At 40.9% G+C, this 27,495-nt stretch overlaps 1 protein-coding gene across 1 annotated transcript in view; it reads right to left on the minus strand.

The window, feature by feature from the left end:
* Positions 1 to 27,058, minus strand: part of LOC128311011 (uncharacterized) — a 49,489-nt gene extending 22,431 nt beyond the window's left edge. Inside the window, exons 1-2 of the mRNA XM_053199608.1 lie at positions 27,034 to 27,058; positions 22,732 to 23,255 (exon numbers count right to left, since the gene is read on the minus strand). Coding sequence (XP_053055583.1) covers positions 22,732 to 23,255; positions 27,034 to 27,058 — 549 coding nt within the window. The remainder of the gene's footprint in view (positions 1 to 22,731; positions 23,256 to 27,033) is intronic.
* Between the last annotated feature and the right edge of the window lie 437 nt (positions 27,059 to 27,495).

The following is a 27,495-nucleotide window of genomic DNA, read 5'->3' on the forward strand; positions in this document are numbered from 1 at the left end:
CAGCTTGGGCATTTGATTCCTGATTGCCAGAGGCTGTCAGTGCCTTATGAGCCAGGATATGAAAATAACAGTGAGGACCACCTCAGTCTGTTGAAGATGTCTTTCCACATATCCTAACCCCACAAAAGCTTATTTATGTTTATCCACCTCTCAACTTCCCACTGTATAAGCCATAGGGTTCATCACCTTAGGACAGCCCTACTGTCAGTGCAATAGGTTACAGGCCAGGGCTCATGAGTGACTGACCACCAGCCAAGCAGCTCTGAGTTCAACCCCGGCTGAAAAGGCTGTTGTGGTGTGTTTCTGTTTCCATCCATATGGTGTCAGTGTTGGCTGGCTGGACAGTGCTATGCAGGTGGTGGATTGCATTGACTACACCCATCTATACACTAGGCATCAGCCAGAATTTCCCCACTCCCTCTCCACAGGCTACAGGGATGCCTTAGGAAGAGGAGCCAGGATATCTGGAGGGTCTACATACTCTACAGTACCTACTAGCACTCACATTAATAGGTCCAGTAGGCGGGTGGACAGAATGCTCCTCTGCTGCAAATAGGCATGGCACATAGTACCAATGGGGGTTTCATCCATGACAGAGGTGGGCTGGTGGTGCACATGTCACTCCACCCCTTGACAGGCAGGGAAGTTCTCACCACAATGTGCTGTTCCTTAGTAATCAGCTCTACCTCAGTGGGCGCTGTGCATACTGCAGCAATCTGGCACTCTATGGGGGTATATCACTTTTTTCCCCCTTCCAGAGCTGAGCCCAAAATCCTATGAGTACTCTCTCCTCTTGTTTCTGCCACATGGTCAGTCCATATCATCTGGAGTCACAGACACCTCTAATTCAAATAGTAGTTCTGCTTGGGAGATGCCCAGTGCTGTTATCTCCTTCACTAGTAGTTTTGCTCCTCAAAGGTGTTTGCTGCTCTGATCCCCAGTCCCTCACATACCCTTTCTTTCTCAGGTGATATAAGGAACAGAGATGCTGTGCCTAGTGAGGAATATAAGCCCTCCAAAGTCCCCAAATCCCTATGAAGTCTTGCACTTTGTTCACATTCTTAACACTTGGAAGGGATTGCACATTATCAATCACAGCTTTTGGGACAACATAGTCTTGACTGACCAGACAGTTCCCAAACAGTTACAACAGTGCCTGGGCCTTGAATTTTCAGGGGGTTCATTGCCCATCCTTCTCCCTCACAGATGTCCCAGAAAAGCTTGTAGGTTGTCCTGCAGCAGAGGCAATCTTCACATGTTAACATTTTATAATCAAGGTTATGGGCCCGTTTTACTGATGTGGGAAAGGAAAACAGGGACAGTCTCAGTCTATTATCCCATGACGCATGGTGAGTCTGTGCAGGTAACCCTGGGGAAGCAGTTAAAATGTCTATTGTTGCCCCTCCTACATGAAGGCAAATTGATGTGAGTCAGTAACCAGACATATACTGAAAAAGGCATTTGCTAAGTCCAGCCGAACATGGTATACTACTGGTACCATGGCTAAAGTATCTAAGATGGTATCGGTGTTCAGCACAGCCTCGTGGATCAGAGGAACTACCTTGTTCAATTCTTGGAAGTCCACTGTCATCCATCATGAGCCATCTACTTTTTTACCAGCCATACTGGGCCATGGAAACTACTATGGGCCCACTCAGTGCAGCTCATGGATGGTTTCACCTACCTCCTATGTTCCCTCAGACAATTTCTATTGTTTGACAGTTACCATTCTTCACAGAAATGGCAGGTGTACCAGCTCCCAGTTCCCGTTTCCCCTTAGCCCTGGTTTGATTACTCTCACCCAGAGATAGAATTCATCAATATAGATTTGCAGAGTTGCACTTAGGAGGATGTCAGTGGCCCATATGTTCTCTGGTTTGGAGAGATAAATGCCATATGTTCTTGGGGTGGACGGTAGGGAATGCCATATTTTCAGTGTCAGAGGACCTTCCTGAGAATAACTGCTTGCCCTTCATAACCATCAATGGCATTAAGGAGGCCAGAACACCTGTGAAAGTCACCATGTATTAGAGAATTTCAGCTCCAGTATCTACCAGGGCAGTCAACTTTTGTTTATTTCCAGAAGCCCAATGAATACTGAGCTCAACATGAGGCCTCTGATGGCTTCCAGTGGCCCTCACCTGGTGGCAATCTTGGCCTGTATTCTGTACCCAGGAAAGGAAGACACCCAGCCTGCATAGGACTATATCCCTGAGGGTGTTTCGGAGGAGGTGAGGCATCAGGGATGGTAGGGGTAGATGGGGTAAATCTCAATTGCTGTACAGTTTTTAAGGATTTTTACAGATTGACCAGCACAGTGTTGGGTTGTCCGTCTATATGTTTTGGGTTGGGAAGGGTACTTACGGCAATGTGGTCAAGCCACATTTACCTCAGGGTTATTTTTACCACATGCTTTACAGCCAATTGTGATAGACTTTTGGCTGTGTGTTTGATTTTAGAGGGAGAAAGAGAGTGCAAACAGGGGAGAAGGGCAGAGGGGAAGGGAGGGGGAGAAAGAGAGAGAATATCCTAAGCAACCTCCACACTCAGCATGGAGCCTGACGCAGAGCTCAATCCCACAACCCTGGGATCGTGACCTGAGCCAAAATCAAGACTCAGACACTCAACCAATTAAACCACCCAGGTGCTCAGACTTTTGGCTTTTTTAGCTTCCTCTCTGGTCTTAGGTCTTTCCCATCGCCTGTACCCTTTCCTGGTATTTGTCTATTTTGCCCAGATCAGCAAGGCATTGCACAATATCATAAATTTCTTCTCCCACAACTGGGCTCAGCATGGATATCAACATCCCATAGCAGGTCCTGTGGGCAGACTGGAGAATCTTGGCTTTCATTGCTGCAGTGAATGTGGCTTTATCAAGTCCTTTAAAGGTAGGAATGTATGCCTGAAGATGGAGGCTGGGTTCACCTCGTCCTGCTGATCACTTAGATTCCACTACATCTGCCTAAATAACCCAGAAAACCGCCAGAAGATTAGCAGAACAGACTCTCTGGAGCCAAGGGTAGACAAGAGGCCCACGGAAGAGAGTAGGAAGGGCAGAGAGGTGGTACGTGCTATACGGACTGGCAGGAGGGAGCCAGGGAAGTGGAGGGGCAGCCTGCCCAGCAAGGCAGAGCCCCCGAGTCTGGCTTGCAAAAGCAGAGGGGCCAGACTCCATGAGTTCTGACAGCCAGTGGGACTTAACATCTGGAATGTTAAAAGTCAACAGCTCTGCTCTCAGAGAGTGGGGAAGGCAAAAGGGCACCAGGAGGGAGAGTCGCTGAGCCCCAGAAGACAGAGCTCAGGTTGGGGGGAACAAAGGCGCTGCAAGCGCCATATCCCTCTCCCATCCCACAGCTGAAATCCCAAAGGGAACCAGTTCCCATCACTGAAATTGCTTGCACCGCGCAAATACCAAACACTGCTTCTGTGGATCCATCCCTCTGACGGGTCTGCCTGCCTCCCTCCAGGTGCTGCAGGGCCCCTCCCGCAGGGGACCACTGATGGCAAAGCAAGCCAAGCCTGCCCCTCCCGCCCCTGTGCACCTTGCGGATACCTCCGGCTAATCCGCCAGATCCCATCAAAGCAGCACCACAAGCCTGGCAGTGTGCAAGTAGCCCAGACAGGGGCCACACCACTCCACAGTGAGTCCTGCCCCTGGGAGAGGGGAAGATAAGGTACATACCAGTCTGACTGTGGCCCCACCCACCAACACAAGTTACTCCTGACAGCACAGGGGAAGTGCTCTGCAGTTGGGAGCCACCACAGGGACTACCCAAAATGACAAAACGGAAGAAGTCTCCTCAAAAGAAACTCCAGGAAGTAGCGACAGCTAACAAATTGATCAAAAATGATTTAAGCAATATAACGGAACAAGAATTTAGAATAATAGTCATAAAATAAATCGCTGGGCTTGAAAATAGCATAGAGGACAGCAGAGAATCTATTGCTACAGAGATCAAGGGACAAAGCAATAGTCATGAGGAGTTAAAAAAATGCTATAAATGAGGTGCAAAATAAAATGGAGGTGGCCATAGCATGGATTGAAGAGGCAGAGGAGAGAATAGGTGAATTAGAAGATGAAATTATGGAAAAAGAGGAATCTCAGAAAAAGAGAGACAAAAAAATCCAGAAGTATGAGGGGAAAATTAGAGAACTAAGTGATGCAATCAAACAGAACAATGTCTGTATAATAGGAATTCCAGAAGAGGAAGAGCAAGAGAAAGGGGCTGAAGGTGTACTTGAACAAATCACAGCTGAGAAATTCCCTGATCTGGGGAAGGAAAAAGGCATTGAAATCCAAGAGGCACAGAAGACTCCCTTCAGATGTAACTTGAATAGATCTTCTGCATGACATATCATAGTGAAACTGGCAAAATACAAGGATAAAGAGAAAATTCTGAAAGCAGCTAGGGGTAAACAGGCTCTAACTTATAAAGGGAGACCCATAAGACTAGTGGCAGACCTATCTACTGAAAACTTGGCAGGCAGGAAAGGAATGTCAGGAAATCTTCAATGTGATGAACAGAAAAAATATGCAGCCAAGAATCCTTTATCCAGTAAGTCTGTCATTCAGAACAGAAGGAGAGATAAAGGTCTTCCCAAACAAACAAAAACTGAAGGAATTCATCACCACTACAAGCCCTACAAGAGATCCCAAGGAGGATTCTGTGAATGAAATGTTGCGAGGACCTCAAAGTACCAGAGACATCACTACAAGCATGAAACCTACAGACATCACAATGACTCTAAACCCATGTCTTTCAATAATAACACTGAATGTAAATGGACTAAATGCTCCAACCAAAAGACATAGGGTATCATAGTGGATGTAAAAAATACATTGAATTACTTTCAGATTGAAAGTGAGGGGATGAAGATCTAATATGCTATTGGAAGTCAAAAGAAAGCTGGAGTAGCCATACTTACATCAGACAACCTAGACTTTAAATTAAAGGCTGTAACAAGAGATGAAGAAGGGCATTATATAATAATTACAGGGTCTATCCATCAGGAAGAGCTAACAATTATAAATGTCTATGCGCTGATACAGGAGTCCCCAAATATATAAAACCATTAATCACAAACATAAGCAACCTTATTGATAGGAATGTGGTAACTGCAGGGGACTTTAGTACTCCACTTACAACAATGTATAGATCATCTAGACACAGGATCAATAAAGAAACAAGGGCCCTGAATGATACATTGGATCAGATGGACTTGACAGATATATTTAGAACTCTGCATCCCAAAGCAACAGAATATACTTTCTTCTCGAGTGCACATGGAACATTCTCCAAGATAGATCACATACCGGTCACAAAACAGCCCTTCATAAGTATAAAAGAATTGAGATCATACCATGCATACTTTCAGACGACAAGGCTATGAAACTTGAAATCAACGACAGGAAAAAGTCTGGAAAACCTCCAAAAGCATGGAGGTTAATAAAGCATGGAGGTTACTAAAAATGAATGGGTCACCCAGGCAATTAGAGAAGAAATTTAAAAATATATGGAAACAAGTGAAAATGAAAATACAACAGTCCAAACGTTTTGGGATGCAGTGAAGGTAGTACTGAGAGGAAAATACGTTGCAATCCAGGCCTATCTCAAGAAACAAGAAAAATCCCAAATACAAAATCTAACAGCACACCTAAAGGAAATAGAAGCAGAAGAGCAAAGATACCCCAAACCCAGCAGAAGAAGAGAAGTAATAAAGATAATAGCAGAAATAGATAATATAATATCTAAAAAAAAACTGTAGAGCAGATCAATGAAACCAAGAGTTGGTTTTTCAAAAAAATAAACAAAATTGATAAACCTCTAGCCAGGCTTCTCAAAAAGAAAAGGGAGATGACCCAAACAGATAAAATCATGAATGAAAATGGAATTATTACAACCAATCCCTCAGAAATATAAGCAATTATCAGGGAATACTATAAAAAATTATATACCAACAAACTGGACAACCTGGAAGAAATGGACAAATTCCTAAACACCCACACAAGTCCAAAACTCAAACAGGAAGAAATAGAAAAATTGAACATACCCATACCTAGTGAAGAAATTGAATCAGTTATCAAAAATCTCCCAACAAATAAGAGTTCAGGACCAGATGGCTTCCCTGTGGAATTCTACCAGACATTTAAAGCAGAGATAATACCTATCCTTCTCAAAATTTTCCAAAAAATAGAAAGGGAAGGAAAACTTCCAGACTCATTCTATGAAGCCAGCATTATTTTGATTCCTAAACCAGACAGAGACCTAGCAAAAAAAGAGAACTATAGGCCAATATCCCTGATGAATATGGATGCAAAAATTCTCAACAAGATACTAGCAAATCGAATTCAACAGCATATAAAAAGAATTAGTCACCATGATCAAGTGGGATTCATTACTGGGCTGTAGGGCTGGTTCAGTATTTGCAAATCAATCAATGTGATACATCACATTAATAAAAGAAAAGAAAAGAACCATATGATCTTGTCAATAGATGCAGAAAAAGCATTTGACAAAATTCAGCATCCTTTCTTAATAAAAACCCTCAAGAAAGTCGGGATAGAAGGGACATACTTCAACATCATAAAAGCCATTTATGAAAAGCCCACAGCTAATATCATCCTCAATGGGGAAAAACTGAGAGATTTCCCCTGAGATCAGGGACACGACAAGGATGTCCACTCTCACCGCTGTTGTTTACCATAGTGTTGGAAGTGCTAGCATCAGCAATCAGACAACAAAAGGAAATCAAAGGCATCAAAATTGGCAAAGATGAAGTCAAGGTTTCACTTTCAGCAGATGACATGATATTATACATGGAAAACCCAATAGACTCCACCAAAAGTCTACTAGAACTGATACACCAATTCAGCAAAGTCGCAGAATACAAAATCAATGTACAGAAACCAGTTGCATTCTTATACACTAATAATGAAGCAACAGAAAGACAAATAAAGAAACTGATCCCATTCACAATTGCACCAAGAATCATAAAATACCTAGGAATAAACCTAACCAAAGATGTAAAAGATCTGTATGCTGAAAACTATAGAAAGCTTATGAAGGAAATTGAAGAAGGTACAAAGAAATGGAAAAACATTCCTTCCCTCTCTGTAACCTTTTTCCCCCTTCCCCTCCCACCCTGGTCTTCTGTTAAGTTTCTCAGGATCCACATAGGAGTGAAAACATATGGTATCTGTCTTTCTCTGTATGACTTATTTCACTTAGCATAACACTCTCCAGTTCCATTCACGTTGCTACAAAAGGCCAGATTTCATTCTTTCTCAATCCAAGTACTATTCCACTGTATATATAAACCACAACTTCTTTATCCATTCATCAGTTGATGGGCATTTAGGCTCTTTCCATAATTTGGCTATTGTTGAAAGTGCTCCTATAAACATTGGGGTACAAGTGGCCCTGTGCATCAGCACTCCTGTATCCCTTGGGTAAGTTCCTAGCAGTGCTATTGCTGGGTCATAGGGTAGATCTATTTTTAATTTTTTGAGGAACCTCCACACTGCTTTCCAGAGTGGCTGCAACAGTTTGCATTCCCACCAACAGTGCATGAGGGTTCCCATTTTTCCACATCCTCTCCAGCATCTATAGTCTCCTGATTTGTTCACTTTAGCCACTCTGGCGTGAGGTGGTATCTGTGTGGTTTTGATTTGTATTTCCCTGATGAGGAGTGACGTTGAGCATATTTTCAGGTGTCAGTTGGCCATCTGGATATCTTCTTTAGAAAAGTGTCTATTCATATCTTCTGCCCATTTCTTCACTGGATTGTTTGTTTTTTGGGTGTTGAGAATGGTGAGTTCTTTATAAATTTTGAATACTAGCCCTTTGTCCGATATGTCATTTGCAAATATCTTTTCCCATTCCATCAGTTGCCCTTTAGTTTTGTTGATAGTTTCCTTTGCAGTGCAGAAGCTTTTTATCTTCATGAGGTCCCAATAGTTCATTTTTGCTTTTAACTCCCTTGCGTTTGGGGATGTGTCAAGTAAGAAATTGCTGCAGCTGAGGTCAGAGAGGTTTTGTCCTGCTTTCTCCCCTAGGGTTCTGATGGTTTCCTGTCTCACATTCAGGTCCTTTACCCATTTTGAGTTTATTTCTGTGAATGGTGTAAGAAAGTGGTCTAGTTTCATTCTTCTGCATGTTGCTGTCCAGTTCTCCCAGCACCATTTGTTAAAGAGACTGTTTTTCCATTGGATAATCTTTACTGCTTTGTCAAAGATGAGTTGGCCATACTTTTGTAGGTCTAGTTCTGGGGTTTCTATTCTATTCCATTGGTCTGTGTGTCTGTTTTTGTGCCAATACCATGCTGTCTTCATGATCACAGCTTTGTAGTAGAGGCCAAAGTCTGGGATTGTAATGCCTCCCACTTTGGTCTTTTCCTCAATATTACTTTGGCTATTCGGGGTCTTTTGTGGTTCCATACAAATTTTAGGATTGCTTGTTCTAGCTTCGAGAATAATGCTGGTGTAATTTTGGTTGGGATTGCATTGAATGTGTAGATAGCTTTGGGTAGTATTGACATTTTAACAATACTTATTCTTCCAATCCATGAGCATGGAATGTTTTTCCATTTCTTTGTACCTTCTTCAATTTCCTTCATAAGCTTTCTATAGTTTTCAGCATACAGATCTTTTACATCTTTGGTTAGGTTTATTCCTAGGTATTTTATGATTCTTGGTGCAATTGTGAATGGGATCAGTTTCTTTATTTGTCTTTCTGTTGCTTCATTATTAGTGTATAAGAATGCAACTGGTTTCTGTACATTGATTTTGTATTCTGCGACTTTGCTGAATTGATGTATCAGTTCTAGTAGACTTTTGGTGGAGTCTATTGGGTTTTCTATTGGACTTAACAGATATATATACAGAACCCATCCCAAAATACCAGAATACACATTCATTTCAAGTGTACATGGAACATTCTCTGGAATTGATCACATATTAGGCCACAAATCAAGTCTCAGTAAACTTAAGATTAAAATCTTATCAAGCATCTTTTCCAACCACAACCATTATAAAACTAGAAATCACACAGAAAAAAATGAAAAACCACAAACACATAGAGGCTAAACAACATGCTACTGAACAACAGATGGGTCAATGAAGAGATCAAAGAGAATTTTTTTAATGCCTGGAGACAAATGAAAATGGAAACACAATAGTCCAAAATATTTGGTACACAGCAAAAGCTGTTCTTAAGAGGGAAATTTAGAGTGATACAGGCCTATCCCTTAGAAACAAGAAAAATATCAAATAAGCAATCTAACCTTACACCTAAAGAAACTAGAAAAGTAAGAACAAAGACAAAAGCTAGTAGAAAGAAAGAAATAATAATAGAGTGTAAAGAAATGAAATAGACTTAAAAAATAGAAATGATCAATGAAACCAGGAGTTGGTTCTTTGAAAAGAAAAGTAAAACTGATAAACCTTTAGCTAATTCATAAAAAAACAAGAGATCTCAAATAAACAAAATGCTAACTAACATAGAAGTAAAAACTGACACCACATCAATAAGAGAATTATAAAAGATTAATATGAAAAATTATATGCTAACAAATTGGACAACCTAGAATTAGATTAATTGCTAGCAACATGCAATCTTCCAAAAGATTGGAAAAAACTGATTACTACTGACAAAATTAAATTGTTAATTTAAAAAGTTTCCTGGGGTGCCTTGGTGGCTCAGTCAGCTGAGCATCTCACTCTTGATTTGGGCTCAGGTCATAATCCCAGGAACACAGGATCGAGACCTTTGTCAGGCTCCATGCTGACAGTGTGGAGCCTGCTTAGGCTTCTCTCTCTCTCTCTCTCTCTCCCTCTCCCTCTCTCTATCCTTCTGTCCCCTTCCCATGCTTGTGTGCTCTCTCTCTCTCTCAAATTGAAAAAAAAATCTTAAAAAAATAAAATAAAATAAAGCCTTAAAAAAAAAAACTCCCAACAAACAAATGTCCAGGATCAGGTGGCTTCACATTTAAAGAAGAGTTAATAACTATTCTTCTCAAATTAATTCAAAATAGAAAAGGAGAACTTCCAAATTTATTCTACAAGGCCAGTGTTACCCTGATACCAAAACCAAAGGCACAAAAGACAGAAAGACAGAAAGAAAGACAGAAAGAAAGGAAAAGAAAAGAAAAGAAAACTACAGGTCAATATCCCTGATAAACATAGCTGTGAAAACCCTCCTCTGTAAGCTACTTACAAACCAAATTCACCAATACATTAAAGGATTATTCACCAAGATGTGATTTATATATACAATGGAATACTACATGGCAATAAGAAAGAATGAAATCTGGCCATTTGCAGCAACATGGATGGAACTGGAGGGTATTATGCTAAGTGAAATAAGTCAATCAGAGAAAGACAGACACCATATGTTTTCACTCATATGTGGATCTTGAGAAACTTAACAGAAGACCATGGGGGAGGGGGAGAGGAAGGGGGAAAAGTTACAAACAGAGAGGGAGGGAGGCAAACCGTAAGAGACTCTTAAATACAGAGAATTGAGGGTTGATGGGGGGGTGGCGGAAAGGGGAAAGTGGGTGATGGGCATTGAGGAGGGCACTTGTTGGGAAGGGCACTGGGTGTTGTATAGAAGCCAATTTGACAATAAATTTTTTAGAAGGATCATTCATCAGAATCTAGTGTAATTTATTCCAGAGATTAAAGGATGACTCAATATCTGTAAATCAATCAAGGTGATACATCACATTAACAAAACTAAGAATTAAAATCATATGACCATCTCAATAGGTGCAGAAAAAAAGCATTAGATAATACCTGTTCATGATAAAACTCTCAACAAAGTAGTATTAGAGGAAACATATCAAAACATGATAAAGGTCATATATGGCAAACCCACAGCACACATCACAGTCCATGGTAAAAAAAAAATGGAAAGTTTTCCCTTTAAGATCAGGAACTACACTCTTGGCATTTTTATTCAACATGATACTGAAAGACCAACCATGACCCCCAGACAAGGAAATAAGATAAAAGACATCCAAATTGGTAAGGAAGAAGTAAAACTCACTACTTGCACATGACATGATACTATATATAGAAAATGCTAAAGACTCCACCAAGAATCTATGACAATAAGTGAATTCAGTAAAGTAGTTGGATATCAAATTAATATACAGAAATCTACACTTCTATGCATGGATGTCAAGGAAGTAAAAATAGAAATTAAGAAAACAATCTCATTTACAATTATACCAAAAAGAATAAAATGCCTAGGAATAAATTTAACTGAGGCAGTGAAAGATTTGTATTCTAAAATTACAAAACAATGATGAAATAAGTTGAAGAAAACATAAAGAAATGGAAAGATAAACTGAGCTCATGGAATGAAAAAACTAATGTATTTAAAATGTTCATACTATGCAAAGCAATCTACAGATTCAAGGCAATCTCTATCAAAATACCAATACTATTTTTCACAAAAGTAGAACAAGTAATCCTGTGGATTTGTAAGGAACCAAATAGTCAACACTATGGAGATTCCTCAAAAAGTTAAAAATAGAACTATCCTATGATCCAGCTATAGCACTACTAGGTATTTAGTCAAAGGATACAAAAATACAGATTCACAGCAATACACACACCCTGATGTTTACAGCGGCATTATCAACAATAGCCAAACTATGGAAAGAGCCCAAATGTCCATCTACTGATGAATGGCTAAAGAAGACGTGATATATATATACAATGGAATATTACTCAGCCATCAAAAACAATGAAATCGTGCCATTTGCAATGAAGTGGATGGAGCTAGAGTGTGTTATGCTAAGCAAAGTAAGTCAAAGACAAATATATGATTACATTTATATGTGGAATTTAGAAATCAAAACAGATGAACACAGGAAAAGAGGAAAAAAAGAGAGAGAGGGAAGCAAACCATAAGAGTCTCTTTTTTTTTCTTTTTTTAATATAATTTATTGTCAAGTTGGCTAACATACAGTGTATACAGTGTGCTCTTGGTTTTGGGGGTAGATTTCCATGATTCATCACTTACATACAACACCCAGTGCTCATACCAACAAGTGCTCTCTTCAATGCCCATCACCCATTTTCCCCTCCTCCCTGCCCCCCATCAACTCTCAGTTTGTTCTCTGTATTTAAGAGTCTCTTATGGTCTGCTTCCCTCCCTCTGTTTGTAACTTTTTTCCTCCTTCCCTTCCCCAGTGGTCTTCCGTTAAGTTTCTAAAGTTCCACATATGAGTGAAAACGTATGGTATCTTTTTCCGACTGACTTATTTCACTTAGCATAATACCCTCCAGTTCTATCCACGTTGCTGCAAATGGCCAGATTTCATTCTTTCTCATTGCCAAGTAGTATTCCATTATATATTATAAACCACATCTTCTTTACCCATTCATCAGTTGATAGACATTTAGGCTCTTTCCATAATTTGGCTATTGTTGAAAGTGCTGCTATAAACATTGGGGTACATGTGCCCCTATGAATCAGCACTCCTGTATCCTTTGGATAAATTCCTAGTGCTGCTGTTGCTGAGTCATAGGGTAGTTCTATTTTTAATTTTTTGAGGAACCTCCACACTGTTTTCCAGAGAGGCTGCACCAGTTTGCATTCCCACCAACAGTTCAAGAGGGCTCCCATTTCTCATCCTCACCAGCATCTGTTGTTTCCTCAGTTGTTAATTTTAGTCACTCTGACTGGTATGAAGTTGTATCTCAGTGTGGTTTTGATTTGTGTTTCCCTGATTATAAGTGATGTTGAGCATCATTTCATGTGTCTGTTGGCTATCTGGATGTCTTTGGAAAAGTATATTCATGTCTTCTGCCCATTTCTTCACTGGATTATTTGGTTTTGGGTTTGGTGAGTTCTTTATAGATTTTGGATATATGTCATTTGCAAATATCCCATTCCATTGGTTGACTTTTAGTTTTGATGATTGTTTCCTTTCCAGTGCAGAAACTTTTTATCTTCATGAGATGCCAATAGTTCATTTTCGCTTTTAATTCCCTTGCTTTTGGAGACGTCAAGCAAGAAGTTCCTGCAACTGAGGTCAAAGATGTTGTTGCCTATTTTCTCCTCTAGGGTTTTGATGGTTTCCTGTCTCACATTTAGTTCTTTCATCCATTTGAGTGTCTTTTTGTGTATGGTGTAAGAAAGTGGCCTAGTTTCATTCTTCTCCATGTTGCTATCCAGTTTTTCCATCACCATTTGCTCAAGAGACTGTCTTTTTTCCATTGGATACTCTTTCCTGCTTTGTCAAAGATTAGTTTGCCGTACACTTGTGGGTCCAATTCTGGGTTCTGTATTCTATTCCAGTGGTCTATGTGTCTGTTTTTGTGCCAATACCATAATGTCTTGATGATTACAGCTTTGTAGTAGAGCTAAAGTCTGGGATTGTGATGCCTCCCACTTTCATTTTCTTTTCAACATTATTTTGGCTACTTGGGGTATTTTGGGGTTCTATACAAATTTTATTATTGTTTATTCTAGCTTTGAGAATAATGCTGGTGCAATTTTTATTGGGATTGCATTGAATGTGTAGATTGCTTTAGGTAGTATTGACATTTTAACAATATTTGCTCTTTCAATCCATGAGCATGGAATGTGTTTCTATTTCTTTCTGCCTTCTATTCCCTTCCTAAGTTTTCTATAGTTTTCAGCATACAGATCTTTTACATCTTTGGTTAGGTTTATTCCTAGGCATTTTATGGTTCTTGGTGCAATTGTAAATGGAATCGATTTCTTGATTTCTCTTTCTGTTGCTTCATTATGGGTGTAACCAATTTCTGTACATTTTTTTTTTGTACCCTGTGACTTTGCTGAATTCATGTATCAGTTCTAGGAGCTTTTTAGTGGAGTCTTTCAGGTTTTCCATGCAGAGTATCATGTCATCTGCAAAAAGTGAAAGTTTGACTTCTTCTTTTCCAATTTGGTTGCCTTTTATTTCATTTTGTTGTCTGACTGCTGAGGCTAGGACTTCCAACACTATGTTAAACAACAGCGGTGAGAGTGGACATCCCTGTCATGTTCCAATCTCAGGAGGAAAGCTCTTAGTTTTTCCCCATTGAGGATGATATTAGCTGTGAGCTTTTCATATATGGCTTTTATGATGTTAAGTAATGTTCCTTCTATCCCAACTTTCTTGAGGGTTTTTATCAAGAAAGGATGCTGTATTCTGTCAAATGCTTTTTCTGTATCTAGTGACAGGATCATATAGTTCTTATCCTTTATTTTATTAATGTGATGCATCACATTGATTGATTTGCAAATAATGAACCAGCCCTCCAGCCAGGAATGAATCCCACTTGATCACGATGAATAATTCTTTTTATATGCTGTTGAATTTTATTTGCTAGTATCTTGTTAAGAATTTTTGCATCCATGTTCATCAGGGATATTGGCCTGTAATTCTCCTTTTTGTGGGGTCTCTGTCTGGTTTGGGAATCAAGGTAATGAAGGCTTCATAGAATGAGTCCAGAAGCTTTCCTCCCATTTTTATTTTTTAGGACAGCTTGAGAAGGATAGGTACTAAATCTGCCTTAAATGTCTGATAGATTTTCCCTGGGAAGCCATCTGTCTCAGGACTCTTATTTGTTTGGAGATTTTTGATAACTGATTCAATTTCTTTGCTAGTTATGAGTATGTTCAAGTTTTCTATGTCTTCCCATTTGAGTTTTGGTAGTGTGTGGGTATCTGTGAATTTGTCCATTTCCCCCAGGTTGTCCAGTTTGTTGGAATATAACTTTTCATAGTATTCTCTGATAATTATTTGTATTTCTGAGGGGTTGGTTGTGATGTGTCCAATTTCATTAATGATTTTATCAATTTGGGTCCTCTCTCTTTTCTTTTTGAGAAGTTTGGCTAGGGGTTTATCAATTTTGTTTATTTTTTCAAAAAACCAACTCTTGGTTTCACTGATCTGTCCTACTGAATTTTTGGATTCTATATTGTTTATTTCTGCTCTGAGATTTATTATTTCTCTTCTTCTACTGGCTTTGAGGTTTCTTTGTTGTTCTGTTTCTAGTTCCTTTAGGTGTGCTGTTAGATTTTGTATTTGGGATTCTTCTTGTTTCTTGAGGTAGGCCTGGATTGCAATGTATTTTCCTCTCAGGACTGCCTTTGCTGAATCCCAAAGGGTTTGGATTGTCATGTTTTCATTTTCATTTGCCTCCATGTATTTTTTAATTTCTTCTTTAATTGCCTGGTTGACCCATTCATTCTTTAGTAGAATGTTCTTTAACCTCCATGTATTTGGAGGTTTTTTTTAACTTTTTTCCTATGGTTGATTTCAAGTTTCATAGAATTGTGATCTGAAAATGTGCATGGGTATGAACTCAGTTCTTTTATGTTTATTGAAGGCTGTTTTCACCCAGTATGTGATCTATCTTAAAGAATGTTCCACATGCACTCGAGAAGAATGTGTATTCTGCTGCTTTTGGATGAAAAGTTATAAATACATCTGTCAAGTCCATCTGATCCAGCGTGTCATTTATGGTCATTGTTTCTTTATTGGCTTTCTGCCTAGATAATCTGTCCATTGTTGTAAGTGGAGTATTAAAGTCACCTGCAATTACTGTATTCTTATCAATAGGATTGCTTATGTTTGCGATTGATTTATATATTTGGGTGCTTTCAAATTGGGTGCATAAACATTTATAATTGTTGGCTCTTCTTGATGTATAGACTCTGTAATTATGATATAATGCCCTTCTTCATCTCGTTACAACCTTTAATTTAAAGTCTAGTTTGTCTGATATAAGTATGGCTACTCCAGCTTTCTTTTGACTTCCAGCAGCATGATAGATAGTTCTCCATCCCCTCACTTTCAATCTGAAGGTGTCCTCAAGTCTAAAATGAGTCTCTTGTAGACAGCAAATTGATGGGTCTTGTTTTTTTTAATCCATTCTGATACCCTATGTCTTTTGGCTGGAGCATTTAGTCCATTTATATTCAACATTATTATTGAAAGATATGGGTTTAGAGCCATTGTGATGTCTGTAGGTTTCATGCTTGTGGTAATGTCTCTGGTCCTTTGTAGTCCTTACAACATTCCACTCACAAAGTCCCACTTAGGATCTCTTGTAGGGCTAGTTTAGTGGTCATGAACTCCTTCAGTTTTTGTTTGCCTGGAAAACCTTTATTTGTCCTTCTATTCTGAATGACAGCCTCGCTGGATAAAGGATTCTTGGCTGCATATTTTTCCTACTCAACACATTGAACATTTCCTGCCACTCCCTCTGGTCTGCCAAGTTTCAGTGGACAGGTCTGCTACTATCCTTATGTGTCTACCCTTGGAGGTTAAGGCCCATTTGTCCCTAGCTGCTTTCAAAATTCTCTCTTTATCTTTGTATTTTGCCAGTTTCACTCTGACATGTCATGGAGAAGATCAATTCCTATTATGTCTAAAGGGAGTTCTCTGTGCTTCCTGGATTTCAATGTCCGCTTCCTTCCCCAGATTGGGGAAGTTCTCAGCTATGATTTGTTCAAGTACACCTTCCACCCTTTTCTCTCTGTCTTCTTCTTCTGGAGCTCCTATGACATGGGCATTATTACATTTTATTGAATCACTTAATTCTCTAAGTCTCCCATTGTGGTCTAGAATTTTTTTTTTTAGTTTTTTTCTCAGTTTCATCTTTTTCCATGATTTTATCTTCTATTTTACTTATTCTCCCCTCTGTCTCTTCTTTTTTTTTTATTTTTTTTTCAACGTTTTTTATTTATTTTGGGACAGAGAGAGACAGAGCATGAATGGGGGAGGGGCAGAGAGAGAGGGAGACACAGAATTGGAAACAGGCTCCAGGCTCCGAGCCATCAGCCCAGAGCCCGACGCGGGGCTTGAACTCACGGACCGCAAGATCGTGACCTGGCTGAAGTCGGACGCTTAACCGACTGCACCACCCAGGCGCCTCTCCCCTCTGTCTCTTCAATCCTCATTGTAACCACATCCAGTTCATTTTGCACTTCATTTACAACATTTCTTAATTCATCACGACTATTTTTTAGTTCCTTGATCTCTTCAGCAATAGATTCTCTGCTGCCTTCTATGCTTTTTTCAAGCCCAGCATTAATCTTATGACTATTATTCTAAATTCTTGATCAGATATATTGTTTATATCTGTTTTGAGCAATTCTTTAGCTATCATTTCTTCCTGGAATTTCTTTTGAGGAGAATTCTTCCATTTCATCATTTTGGCTAGTTTTCTGTCCTTTATGTGTTTTAAAAGCTTGTTATGTGTTCTGCACCTGCAAGCACTACTATATTAAAGAGGTGTCATACACTGTACAGGGCCTGGCCCTTCAGGAGATGTTTTTTGGAGTGTGTTACATGCTCTCTGTTGTTGTGACTCTGGTTGCTTTATCTCCCTACTCGTAGTGATGGTTTCAACCCTCCACCAGTTGTGCTTTGATTTGTTCATTGAAGTAACTCTGGGGGAAAAATTTTTAAATGGGGTGGGCAATGGTGGTGGAAGAGGTCTTATCCCATACAAAGAGAGAAATGACAGGGGCAGGGGAAAAAAAGAAAAGAAAAGAAAATTGACCATGTGGAGAAACTATACAGCTTTATACAGAGAGAGAGGTAAATAAAGAAATATAGAACAGGTGTAAAGAGAACAGATTAAATATATCTGCTTAAACAAACTGACAACCAGAATAACCAGATTAGAGAAGGAAAGAGGGAAAAGTGAGAAAATTATTTATATTTATATTTATATTTATATTTATATTTATATTTATATTTATATTTATGGAGAATTATATTTTTATATATGGAGAATTTTCCAAGAACTAAATCAGAAAATGCAAAACCACTAGGTGCCTTGGAACTGGTGGTGTGCTTGTCTGGAGGAGGGGCTGTCTGTTTGGTCAGTGTCAATCTTGTTCAGGTAGAAACACAGTTATCTGGTGTGAAGGGGCATAGTGTAGGCAGGTCCCACCTCCACTGTGGCCCCTTGTCCTTTCCCTGAAGCCCTACCTTGTTGGTGATGGGGAGAAAATGGTGACACCCCAGTCTCTCCTCCCCGGACTGGGTGTCCCAAACTACTCTGTTCAGGCTGACCTCACAGTGCTGTGCGGGTGTGAGCTAGCTGTTTTGGTTTTTGTTTTTTGTTATTTGTTTTCTGCTCCACAGTCTCTAGCACCTCCCTGGCACTCGTCTGGAATTCAAACACTCGTCTCAAAGGATCCTGCTCTGCACTCCCCAGGACCAGGAAGTGCTGCACCCTGCCAATAAAGGGCCTCTGGCTGGTGGGTGCAGGCAAGGATCTTTGTCCTTGGAATGGCTATATACTTTCTTCCCACAGCACTCAAGGGAGGGGATTGCTTTCTCCCACTGAAGACTGTGCCTCTGAACTAGTTACCGAGCCTGGGGCTGGCTCCCCTCCTCCCCAGGTGCATGAACAGGGCAGCTGGCCCCAGTCTGGAGAATGCTCTGCAGTTAAAAATTGGATTTTTCTCCATTTTTTTCCAATACCCATCTGTGGTTTTTCTCTTGTTCAAATACAATCCTACACTTTCACAGCCTCTCTTTCTCTTCCTTTTGTCTCTCCACAGAAGTGGATCCCTCCCCTCTGTGTCTATGACACCCATTTTATCTCTCCCAGTTGGCAATCACACACCTATAGCCTGCCAGGTTGTCTCTGTGGACCCCTGGAGACGTGTCTGTGTTACTCTGCAGCCTGGACTCTTGGAATTCCAAGTCCTCTGGCCTCAACACTTCTGTGTTTGAGGGATGAGGGAACTTCAGGTCCCCCTACTTCTCTGCCATGTTGGAATCTCCCCCCTGGAGTCTCTTAATGATAGAGAACAAGTGGAAGGTTGACGGAGGGAGGTGGGGGGTAGATGGGCTAGATGGGTGTTGGACATTAAGGAGGGCACTTGTTATTTTGAGCACTGAGTATTGTAGGTAAGTGATGAATCACTGAATTCTACTCCTGAAACCAATATTGCACTGTATGTTAACTAACCAGAATTTAAATAAAAATTTGACGAAAAAAAAAGAAAACAAATAACCAAAGGAGTCTTGAGAAAGAACAAAGTTGGACATATCACAATCTCAAATTTCAAGATGTATTACAAAACTATAGTAATCAAAGCAGTAGGTAACTTGCACAAAAATAGACACATGCATCAATGGAACAGGACAGACAGCAAGTGTCTCTACACCAGAAAGTCAAGGGTTATTCAACATACTAAAACCAAGCAAGCTATACACCACAATAATTGTTTAAATGAAAATGGGATCATATACGCTGATGCAGAAAATGCTCTAAACAAAATCCAATGCCAGTTCATGATATATACACTCAAGAAAGTAGGAATAAAAAGTAATGTGTGCAATAAACCTACATCAAACCTCATGTTCAATTTTGAAGACTGAAAGGTTTACTCTGAAATCAGGAACAAGGCTAAGATGCTGGCTTTCAACTGTTACTCAATATTATGCTGAAAGTTCTACCCAGAACAATGAGACAAAAAAAATGGTGTCCACAAGTGAAAGGAAAAAGTAGATCTAGGTCTATTCAGAGACCAGAGATGACATCATCTTATATATAGAACTTCCTAAAGAATTATCAAAAAAATGATTAGAGATAGTCAACTAAGTCAACAGTTACAGAACAAAATATTGATACACAAAAATCTCTCCTATCTGTATACACTAGCAATGAATCATCTGAAGAGGAATTTAAGGGAACAATTTTATTTCAGGTAATGCCAATGTTAATAAAATACTTAGGAATAGATGTAATTAAGGTGCAAGACTTATACACTGAAAACTGTAATACACTGCTGAAAGAAATTAGAGGAAACATAAATAAATGTGAAGATGTCCATAGTGATAAAAAGACTTACTATTGCTAGGGATTCCCAGCTAGTTCAGTTAGTAGAGCGTGCAACTCTTGATTTCAGGGTCGTGAGTTCAAGCCCCACATTTGGCGTAGAGCCTACTTTAAAATAAATAAACAAAACATTTTTTAAAAAGATTTACTATTGCTAAGTGGAAATAGTACACAATACAATTTGCAGATTCAATGTGATTACCAGGAAAATTCATTAGGGCTCTGGGAAGAATGCACAAGTTAATCCTAAAAGTCATGGAATTTCAAGGTACCACAAAACAGCCAAAACAGTCTTGGAGAAGAAAATCAAAGATGGAAGTTCATACTTTCCAATTTCAAATATGAATACAAATTCAAAGTAATAAAATATTGTGATACTGTCATAAAGATAATACATACAGATCAGTGGGACTTAATCAAGATCCCAGAAATAAGCTCTTCATTTATGGTCAACTGAATTTTGGCAAGGACAACAACATCACACTGGGGAAAGTATGGTCTTCTCAACAAATGGTGCTACACAACTGACTATCCATGTGCAGAAGAATAAAATTGGACATTTACCTCACATGACATACAAAAATTAACTCAAAATAGATTAAAGGCTTAAATGTAAAAGGTAAATATAAACTCTAGAAGAATCAAATGAGGATAAATCTTCATGACCTTGGATTTAGCAGTGCTCTTAGATCTGAAGTCACAATCAAGAAAAGAAAAAATAAAGAAATTTAATGTCATCAAAATTAGACACTTGGTATGTCACAGGATGCTATCCTGAAAGTGAAAAGACAGCCCACAGAATGGGAGAAAATATTCTCACATTATTTATCTGGTAAGAGTCTGTTATACAGAATATGTAAAGAGCTTTTACAACTCATCAACAAAGACAACCCAATTTTAAAAACAGATGAAGGACTTGGATAGACCTTTCTCCAGAAAAGACCAACAAATGGTCAATAGCACATGACAAGATGTGAAACACCATTAGCCATAATGAAATGAAGTTTTAAACCACAGTGATATATACCCTTTTATACATGCCAGAATTGTTATAATCAAGAAAACTAAAAATAACAAATGTTTGCAAAGATGCTGAGTAATCGGAACCTTTAAATCTTGCTTGTGGAAATGTAAAATGGCGCACTCTATGTGTAAAATAGTTTGGCATTCCCTCAAAAAGATAAAAATAGATTTACCATATGGTTCAACAACTCTACTCCTAGATGTATACTCCCCCGGACAAAGTTGAAAACAGTTACTAAAAAAAAAAAGTGCACAAATATTCACAGCAGTAGTGTTTACAGTCCTCCAAATGTCCCTCAACAGGTGAATGGATAAACAAAATGAGGTAGATCCATAAATGGCAAAATTATTCTGCTATATAAAGGCATCTGTGGAAAACAATATGGGTGGCACCTAAAAAACATTACACACAAATCCACTCCAGCATCTATACCCAAATAAATTTAAAGCAAAGACTTGAGCAGATATGCATGTACCCTTACCCATAGTAGCATTTTTCACAACAGCCAAAAAGGTGGAAGCAACCCAAGTGTCCCTGACAGATGAACAAACGAGATTCATGAAATGCGGTCTATATAGAAGAGAATATTATTCAGCCTTAAAAACTAGTGCGACACATGCTACAACATAGATTGAACCTGGAAGTCACACAGTCCAGAGTGAAATGAGCCAGTCACATTAGGACAAACACTGTATGACTGCACTTGCCTGAGGTGCCCAGAAAAGTCAGTTCTGAGACAGAAAGTGGACTGTGGCTGCAAGGGCGGATGGGAAAGGGGAACGGGAGTTCGTGTTTCATGCACATAGTTTCACTGACAAAAATGAGAAAGCTCTGGACATTGACGTCCAATGGTGTGAATGCAGTTACTGCCACAGAACTGTGTACTTGAAATGTCGTCAGTGGTGTGAGGGTACCGAGTCACAATGAGAAAGAAAACGGATACGTGTCACAACACGGATGGACACCGAAAACAGCCTCAGTGACACAAGCCACATGAAAAACACCACCCATACTGGCACCGTCTTGCTCCCTAAATCCATCCAGGTTACGCAAATAAGGTGAATTCTGGGGAACAATTCCAGAAGGAGAAACCGGATCAGAACCGAGAAACCTACTTCAGACAGTGAGGCAGGTGGGGCAGCCGAAGCGGGCCTGCGGTCGGGGTTATACAGTGGAAACAGCAGGGATTTTCTCATTCGCGGGGGGAGTGTCCCTTTTTGGGGTAAAACACACTGGAAGTGGTAAATGTGATGAAGAAACCCAGAGCCGGAGTGTAGGGATGACGAGTATCTGTGGCTGTGACAAGTTCACTGCACGTCTGCAATCACCGCAGAGAAAACTTACACCTCCGCACCTTTGTGCGGGTCCCGCTCCACGAGCGGAGGCCAAGTCCAAGCCGGAGGCCGCGCGGCGCTCAGACCCCGCTCCCCCGCAGTGGAGGCCGCACGCGAGCAACAGGCGGTGGGAGGGTCACAGCGCTAGGATCGCGGCCATACGCACCAAACTCCCAGTGGCGCCATCGCAGACACGGAACAGACACCCCGACCCGCGCGGCCAGAGCGGCGGGAGCTTGAGCACCGCCCGGGGCACCCGCTCCTGGACCGCGAGCCGCGCGAGGACGCGGCAGGAACCGAGTCCGCGCAGAGCGGGAAAACGGGCGCGCGGCCCCGCGGTCCCGGACACCAGAGAGGGAAGACCCGACGGCCGCGCGCCCAGCCCCGCGGGGGACACAGGGTCACCAAGCACGAAGCCAAGCCGGACCCTTCCCCCGCTGGGTCCCATGAACACCAACCCTCCCCATCCCCCACCCCCACCCCCCGCCAGCGTCCCGGCTCCGGAAGCTCCTCCTCTCCGGGCCTCGCTTTCTCCTCACCTGCTCCTCCTGCGGCGGGTCCTGAGGAGACCGGGTTCTTGTCCCTGTGGACGCGATCCCACGTCCTCTCGAAGTCTCCACAGCGGGTCCTGAGGAGACCGGATTCCTGTCCCTGTGGACGTGGGCCCATGTCCCCCCAAGCCTCCACAGTGGGGCCTGTGGAAACTGGGTTCCTGTCCCTGTGTCTGCAGCCCCACGTCCCTTCAAATCCTCCACAGCGGATCCTGAGGAAACCAGGTTCTTGTCCCTGTGGACGTGGCCCCAAGTCCTCCCAAATCCTCCACAGCGGGTCCTGAGGAGTCTGGCTGCAGCTGGTGGAGATGTGAGGCCCACCTTCCCCCAAGCCTCCACAGCGGGCCCGTAGAAGCCGTGTTCCCGTCCCTGTGGGCATGGCCCCACGTCCCCCCAAGCCCCAGAGAGGACTTCCCAAGTCCTTGGAAGGCTGAGCAGCTCCGGGAGAGCCGGAAGACCAGGGGCCAAGTGTGCATGCGCCACACGGGTGTGGGGACGGGGCTCGGCGCCCCCTGCGGGCCGTGCAGGTGGTGCAGGACATGCTGGGCCTGTGTTTCAGTGGAGGCACTGACCCTACCCTGGGCCCAACGGAATCCGTTAAATTTTGGAAATTCAAACTGAAATGGAGCCCAATATCCCCTGACTTCTCCACAAATAGTTAAGGAGCAGTTAATTGGAAAGTGTATGAAATGAAATTAAATGTAGGCACAAAGTTTACAATCTTCTATTGCAAAACTAGATAAATTCAGAATTAAAACTATCAAAGTTATCTGAAAGAAATCATGAAAGAGAAGCTATGTGACCTTGGGTTCAGTGATGGGTTTTAACACACAACACTAGAAAGCAATCTATAAGAGAAAAAAATTAGTAACATGAACTTTATAAAACTTGTACTCTGTGAAAGACCTTGTATAGAGAACCAAAAGGCAAGCCACAAACTGGGAGGAAATGTTTTCAAAATGCATATATGACAAGGAATTTGTATTCAAACTATACCAAAAACTCTCAGGACTCAACAGTAAGAAAACAACCTTGGTGAAAATGGGTAAGATCTCAACAGACCCCTGGACAAAGAAGATATACAGATAGTAAATAAGCATACAAAACTATGCTCTACATCCTCTGTCATTAGGAAATTACAAATCAAAACAACTGTGAGATAGAGCTGCACACCTGGTAGAAATGCTAAACTCCAAAAACAAGAACACCAGTTGCTGGATGGACAGGAACGATAGGAACACTCCTTCATGCTGGAGGTGTATGTACGGCCACTGTAGAGGGCATTTTGGCTAAATAAGTCCCACCTCAGGATCCAACATTCATGCTTCTAGTATTTAAACAACTGTTTTGAAAAACAATTTCCAAACAAAAACTCACGTGCAGTTATGCGCTGCAGCTGTATTCATAATGGTTAAACACTTAAAGAAGTCAGGAGATCCTTTAATAGATGAATGCATAAGCAAATGCGGGTACATCCATGTGAAAGAAGCAGAATATGCCACCCTAAAATATGCTTCTCTGGCACGGGGATTATTTGGGGATCATTAATTTTAAGAAACTGCAGACACAGGGGAATTTCTGAAAACTGAGTAGAAATTGCCCTTCAGTGAGCAAAATTTGCATTTACAAAGGAAAGCACCATTTGTAAGGGTGTCTCCCTTTCTACCAGGAATAGAGGAATGAGTAAATCTCAATAACCTGTTATCAAAGGAGAAAGCGCAAACTTAAATCTGTGTAACAACCATACATACCCTAGTTTACTGTGATTGGCCTGATGACCTCCCTTAACTGGCCTTCCCACCACCCAAACTCTTTTTGTCTTTGGCCAAAGATGGCCTGCAGGGTGATAGCTGGGCCATTTGGGGAAGTTACTCATCTTTCCTGAGTATCTCCCATCTATACAGGACATATACATGTAATTAAGCTTCTGTTTGGTTTTCTCCTATTAATCTTCTATTGCAAGAAGGAGTCTCACCCAAGAGGCTAAAAGAGTAGAGGGAACATTATCTTATAAAGTATGGTAGCTAACAGTTTGGAAATCACCACATCTGTAATCTGGAATGGAGTGATGAATTACATAAATGGCAGGTAGTAGGAGCCATGTTTCTCATGGCTACAGTGGAAAGTAACAGATTAGCAAAGGGGGAAGATCACAAAACCTGTGTGGTGGTGGACCAGGTTGGAGACATCAGCACAAACTCATCTTTAGCTTAATATGGAAACAGACAATTCCCCATAGAAATTTTATAATTAGGTGTGTTTACATGCACATATAGGTAGGAATACATGCATATATTTCCTTGCATTGTCTGCTGAGCACATTTAGCTACCACATGTAAGACTTTAATACCAGTCTGTAATAGAAGGGACCAGGGCTCTTTGAAGATATTGCTGATACTAGGACTAAGACAATAAATATAGGAGCCAGGATAATCTCAAAGTATCAGAAAGTAAGAAGGTACCAAGAAAAAAAAAACACAAAGATGGAAATATGTCAAAGATAAACAGGAGCCGATGAAAAGTGCTGTCAGTAGCCAAAGCAGGAATGAACCTGTGGCGAAATATTGTAGTGCTGGAGTATAACCAACAGCCTAAAATAGCTACGCAGGTGTCCACCCTGGTAAAAATAAAAGATTTGTTAAAAAGGAAACTGTAGGCCCAAAATGGAGTCACTTGTGCTAAGAGACCCCAGTCAGCAAGCCAAGACTTAGTACTTAACCTAACTGGAATTTCACACACATGCCCCATGTAATCTTTAACCAGTCAACCTAGAAAATGTACTGAATGGCTCCTTCTGGTCCCCTTAGGAAAGTGACCTTGCCTACAACAATGCTTCCTTTGCTAAAAATTTCCTTTTTCCATTCCTTCTCTGATTTAAAAATCCTTCTCCTCCCTGCAGCTCAAAGGAACTCCTTTCTATTTGCTAGATGGGATGCTGCTGATTCATAAAATTGTTCAATAAAGCCAATGTAATCTCTTAAATCACTCAGTTGCATTTTTATTTACAAATTACATAGGCGTTTGTTTGTTTGTTTGTTTGTTTGTTTGTTTACAAATGGGATTGACTAGACCTCTCCTATGCAGAATATTGAACAATAGATGTAGACAGTCATCCATCAAGGAGGTGCAGGTAACTCCCCTCTTCTAAAGTGTGGGCTCCACACTGTGTCTTCTGGCTCACGAAGACACACCATATGCACATATGGGAAAAGAGTAACTCACGGTGGGGAAGCCTGAAGAACACTGCCTCAGCCAGTGGTCAACATGAACACGGACAGTGACAAGTGGCCTCCAGACCATGTTCCCTTGATGTAAAGTGAGGACAGAGCATTTTATTTCTGTGATCTGCTTCCTTAAAACCCATAACCCCAGTCTAATCATGAGGAAAACACCAAGTAAATCCCAACGTGTAACTTTCTACAAAATACCTCCAAAGTCATTGAAGAGACTGTCACAGCCAAGAAGAGCCTACAGAGACATGATGACCATATGTCATGTGGTGCCCTGCATGGGATCCTGGAGCAGGAAAAGGTAGAAGAGAGGGAACCTGAATAAAATAAGAACTTTAATTAATAATAATATACCAATATTTGTTCATTAATTATGACAATTCTGAAGAAAAATAGAGTAGAAATTAAAGGTCAAATAAGAGAAACCTATTGCATCAGACTGAAAGCCTCAGGCAACTGGGTGATTTCATAGTAAAAATACATATTAACAAAACTGACCCTTAAATAAGGGAGAAACATTAGCCATCCAAGTGTTGCAGGGAGTATGGCCAGAGTCGCAAAAGATGAGTCCTCAAACAAAGTGCTTTTAAGTGAAGGTCCTCATACTTGAGTCGGAATGAGGCCCCGACTCCAGAATGAAGCTTCTTTTTATTAGGATAATTGCTAAAGACTACGTGCATAAAGTCAGCTAAACAAGCGAGTTAATCAGTCTAATGATTTAGCTTTTCAAGGTTGAATTTCAAGTTATTTGGTTTCTATAACACTAGGAAGGGTCAGGTGTGAAGGAGGATCTGGCCTTGGACAGTGTTAATGGCTCTAGGCGATCCTTACCAGCCTCAGCCACATTCAGCTTTGTAAACATGTCCTAAGGCCTTGCACCTTCTCCAGCCCTTCCCTTTTGAAGTCTTTTCCTTTGATGCTTCTCTCCTGCATCTCCCACATCCAAGGACCTCTTCCTCCTGCTGGTTCTCCTCTCAATGCTTCTGGGGTTTTCCTCTCCAGAGACAGAGAAGGAATAGGGACAGAGCTGTTCTACAAGTCCCCTGAGACCTGACCCCACCTGCTGTCTTCATCTCCCCAGCCATGGCCCCCAGTGAGAACACTGCACAGAGTGTCTCAGGGATCGTTAATTCTGATGTGTCAGCCAGCACTTTTTGGATGGCAAGGGACTGGACACACTTACTGAAGCACAGTAAATTACTATTTGTTAATATGGTGGAAATAGGATCACCTAGGTGACTCAGTCAGCTAAGTGTCTGACTTTTGATTTAGGCTCAGGTCATGATCTCATCATTCGTGGGTTCAAGCCCCATGGGCTCTGCGCTAACAGTGTGGACCCTACTTGGGATTCTCTCTCTTTCCCTCACTCTCTGCCCTGTCCTTGCTCACTCATGCTTGCTCTCTCTCAAAATAAATACATAACCTTAACAATATGGTGGAAATAAATTAATGCTTGCAAGTGGCAAGTTAAGAGTCGATTTGGACCCAGCAGATCCAGGGGCTCATACTCTCACAGTGAGAC

Source organism: Acinonyx jubatus, chromosome B4, assembly GCF_027475565.1.
Source record: "Acinonyx jubatus isolate Ajub_Pintada_27869175 chromosome B4, VMU_Ajub_asm_v1.0, whole genome shotgun sequence".
NCBI classification, from domain to species: domain Eukaryota; kingdom Metazoa; phylum Chordata; class Mammalia; order Carnivora; family Felidae; genus Acinonyx; species Acinonyx jubatus.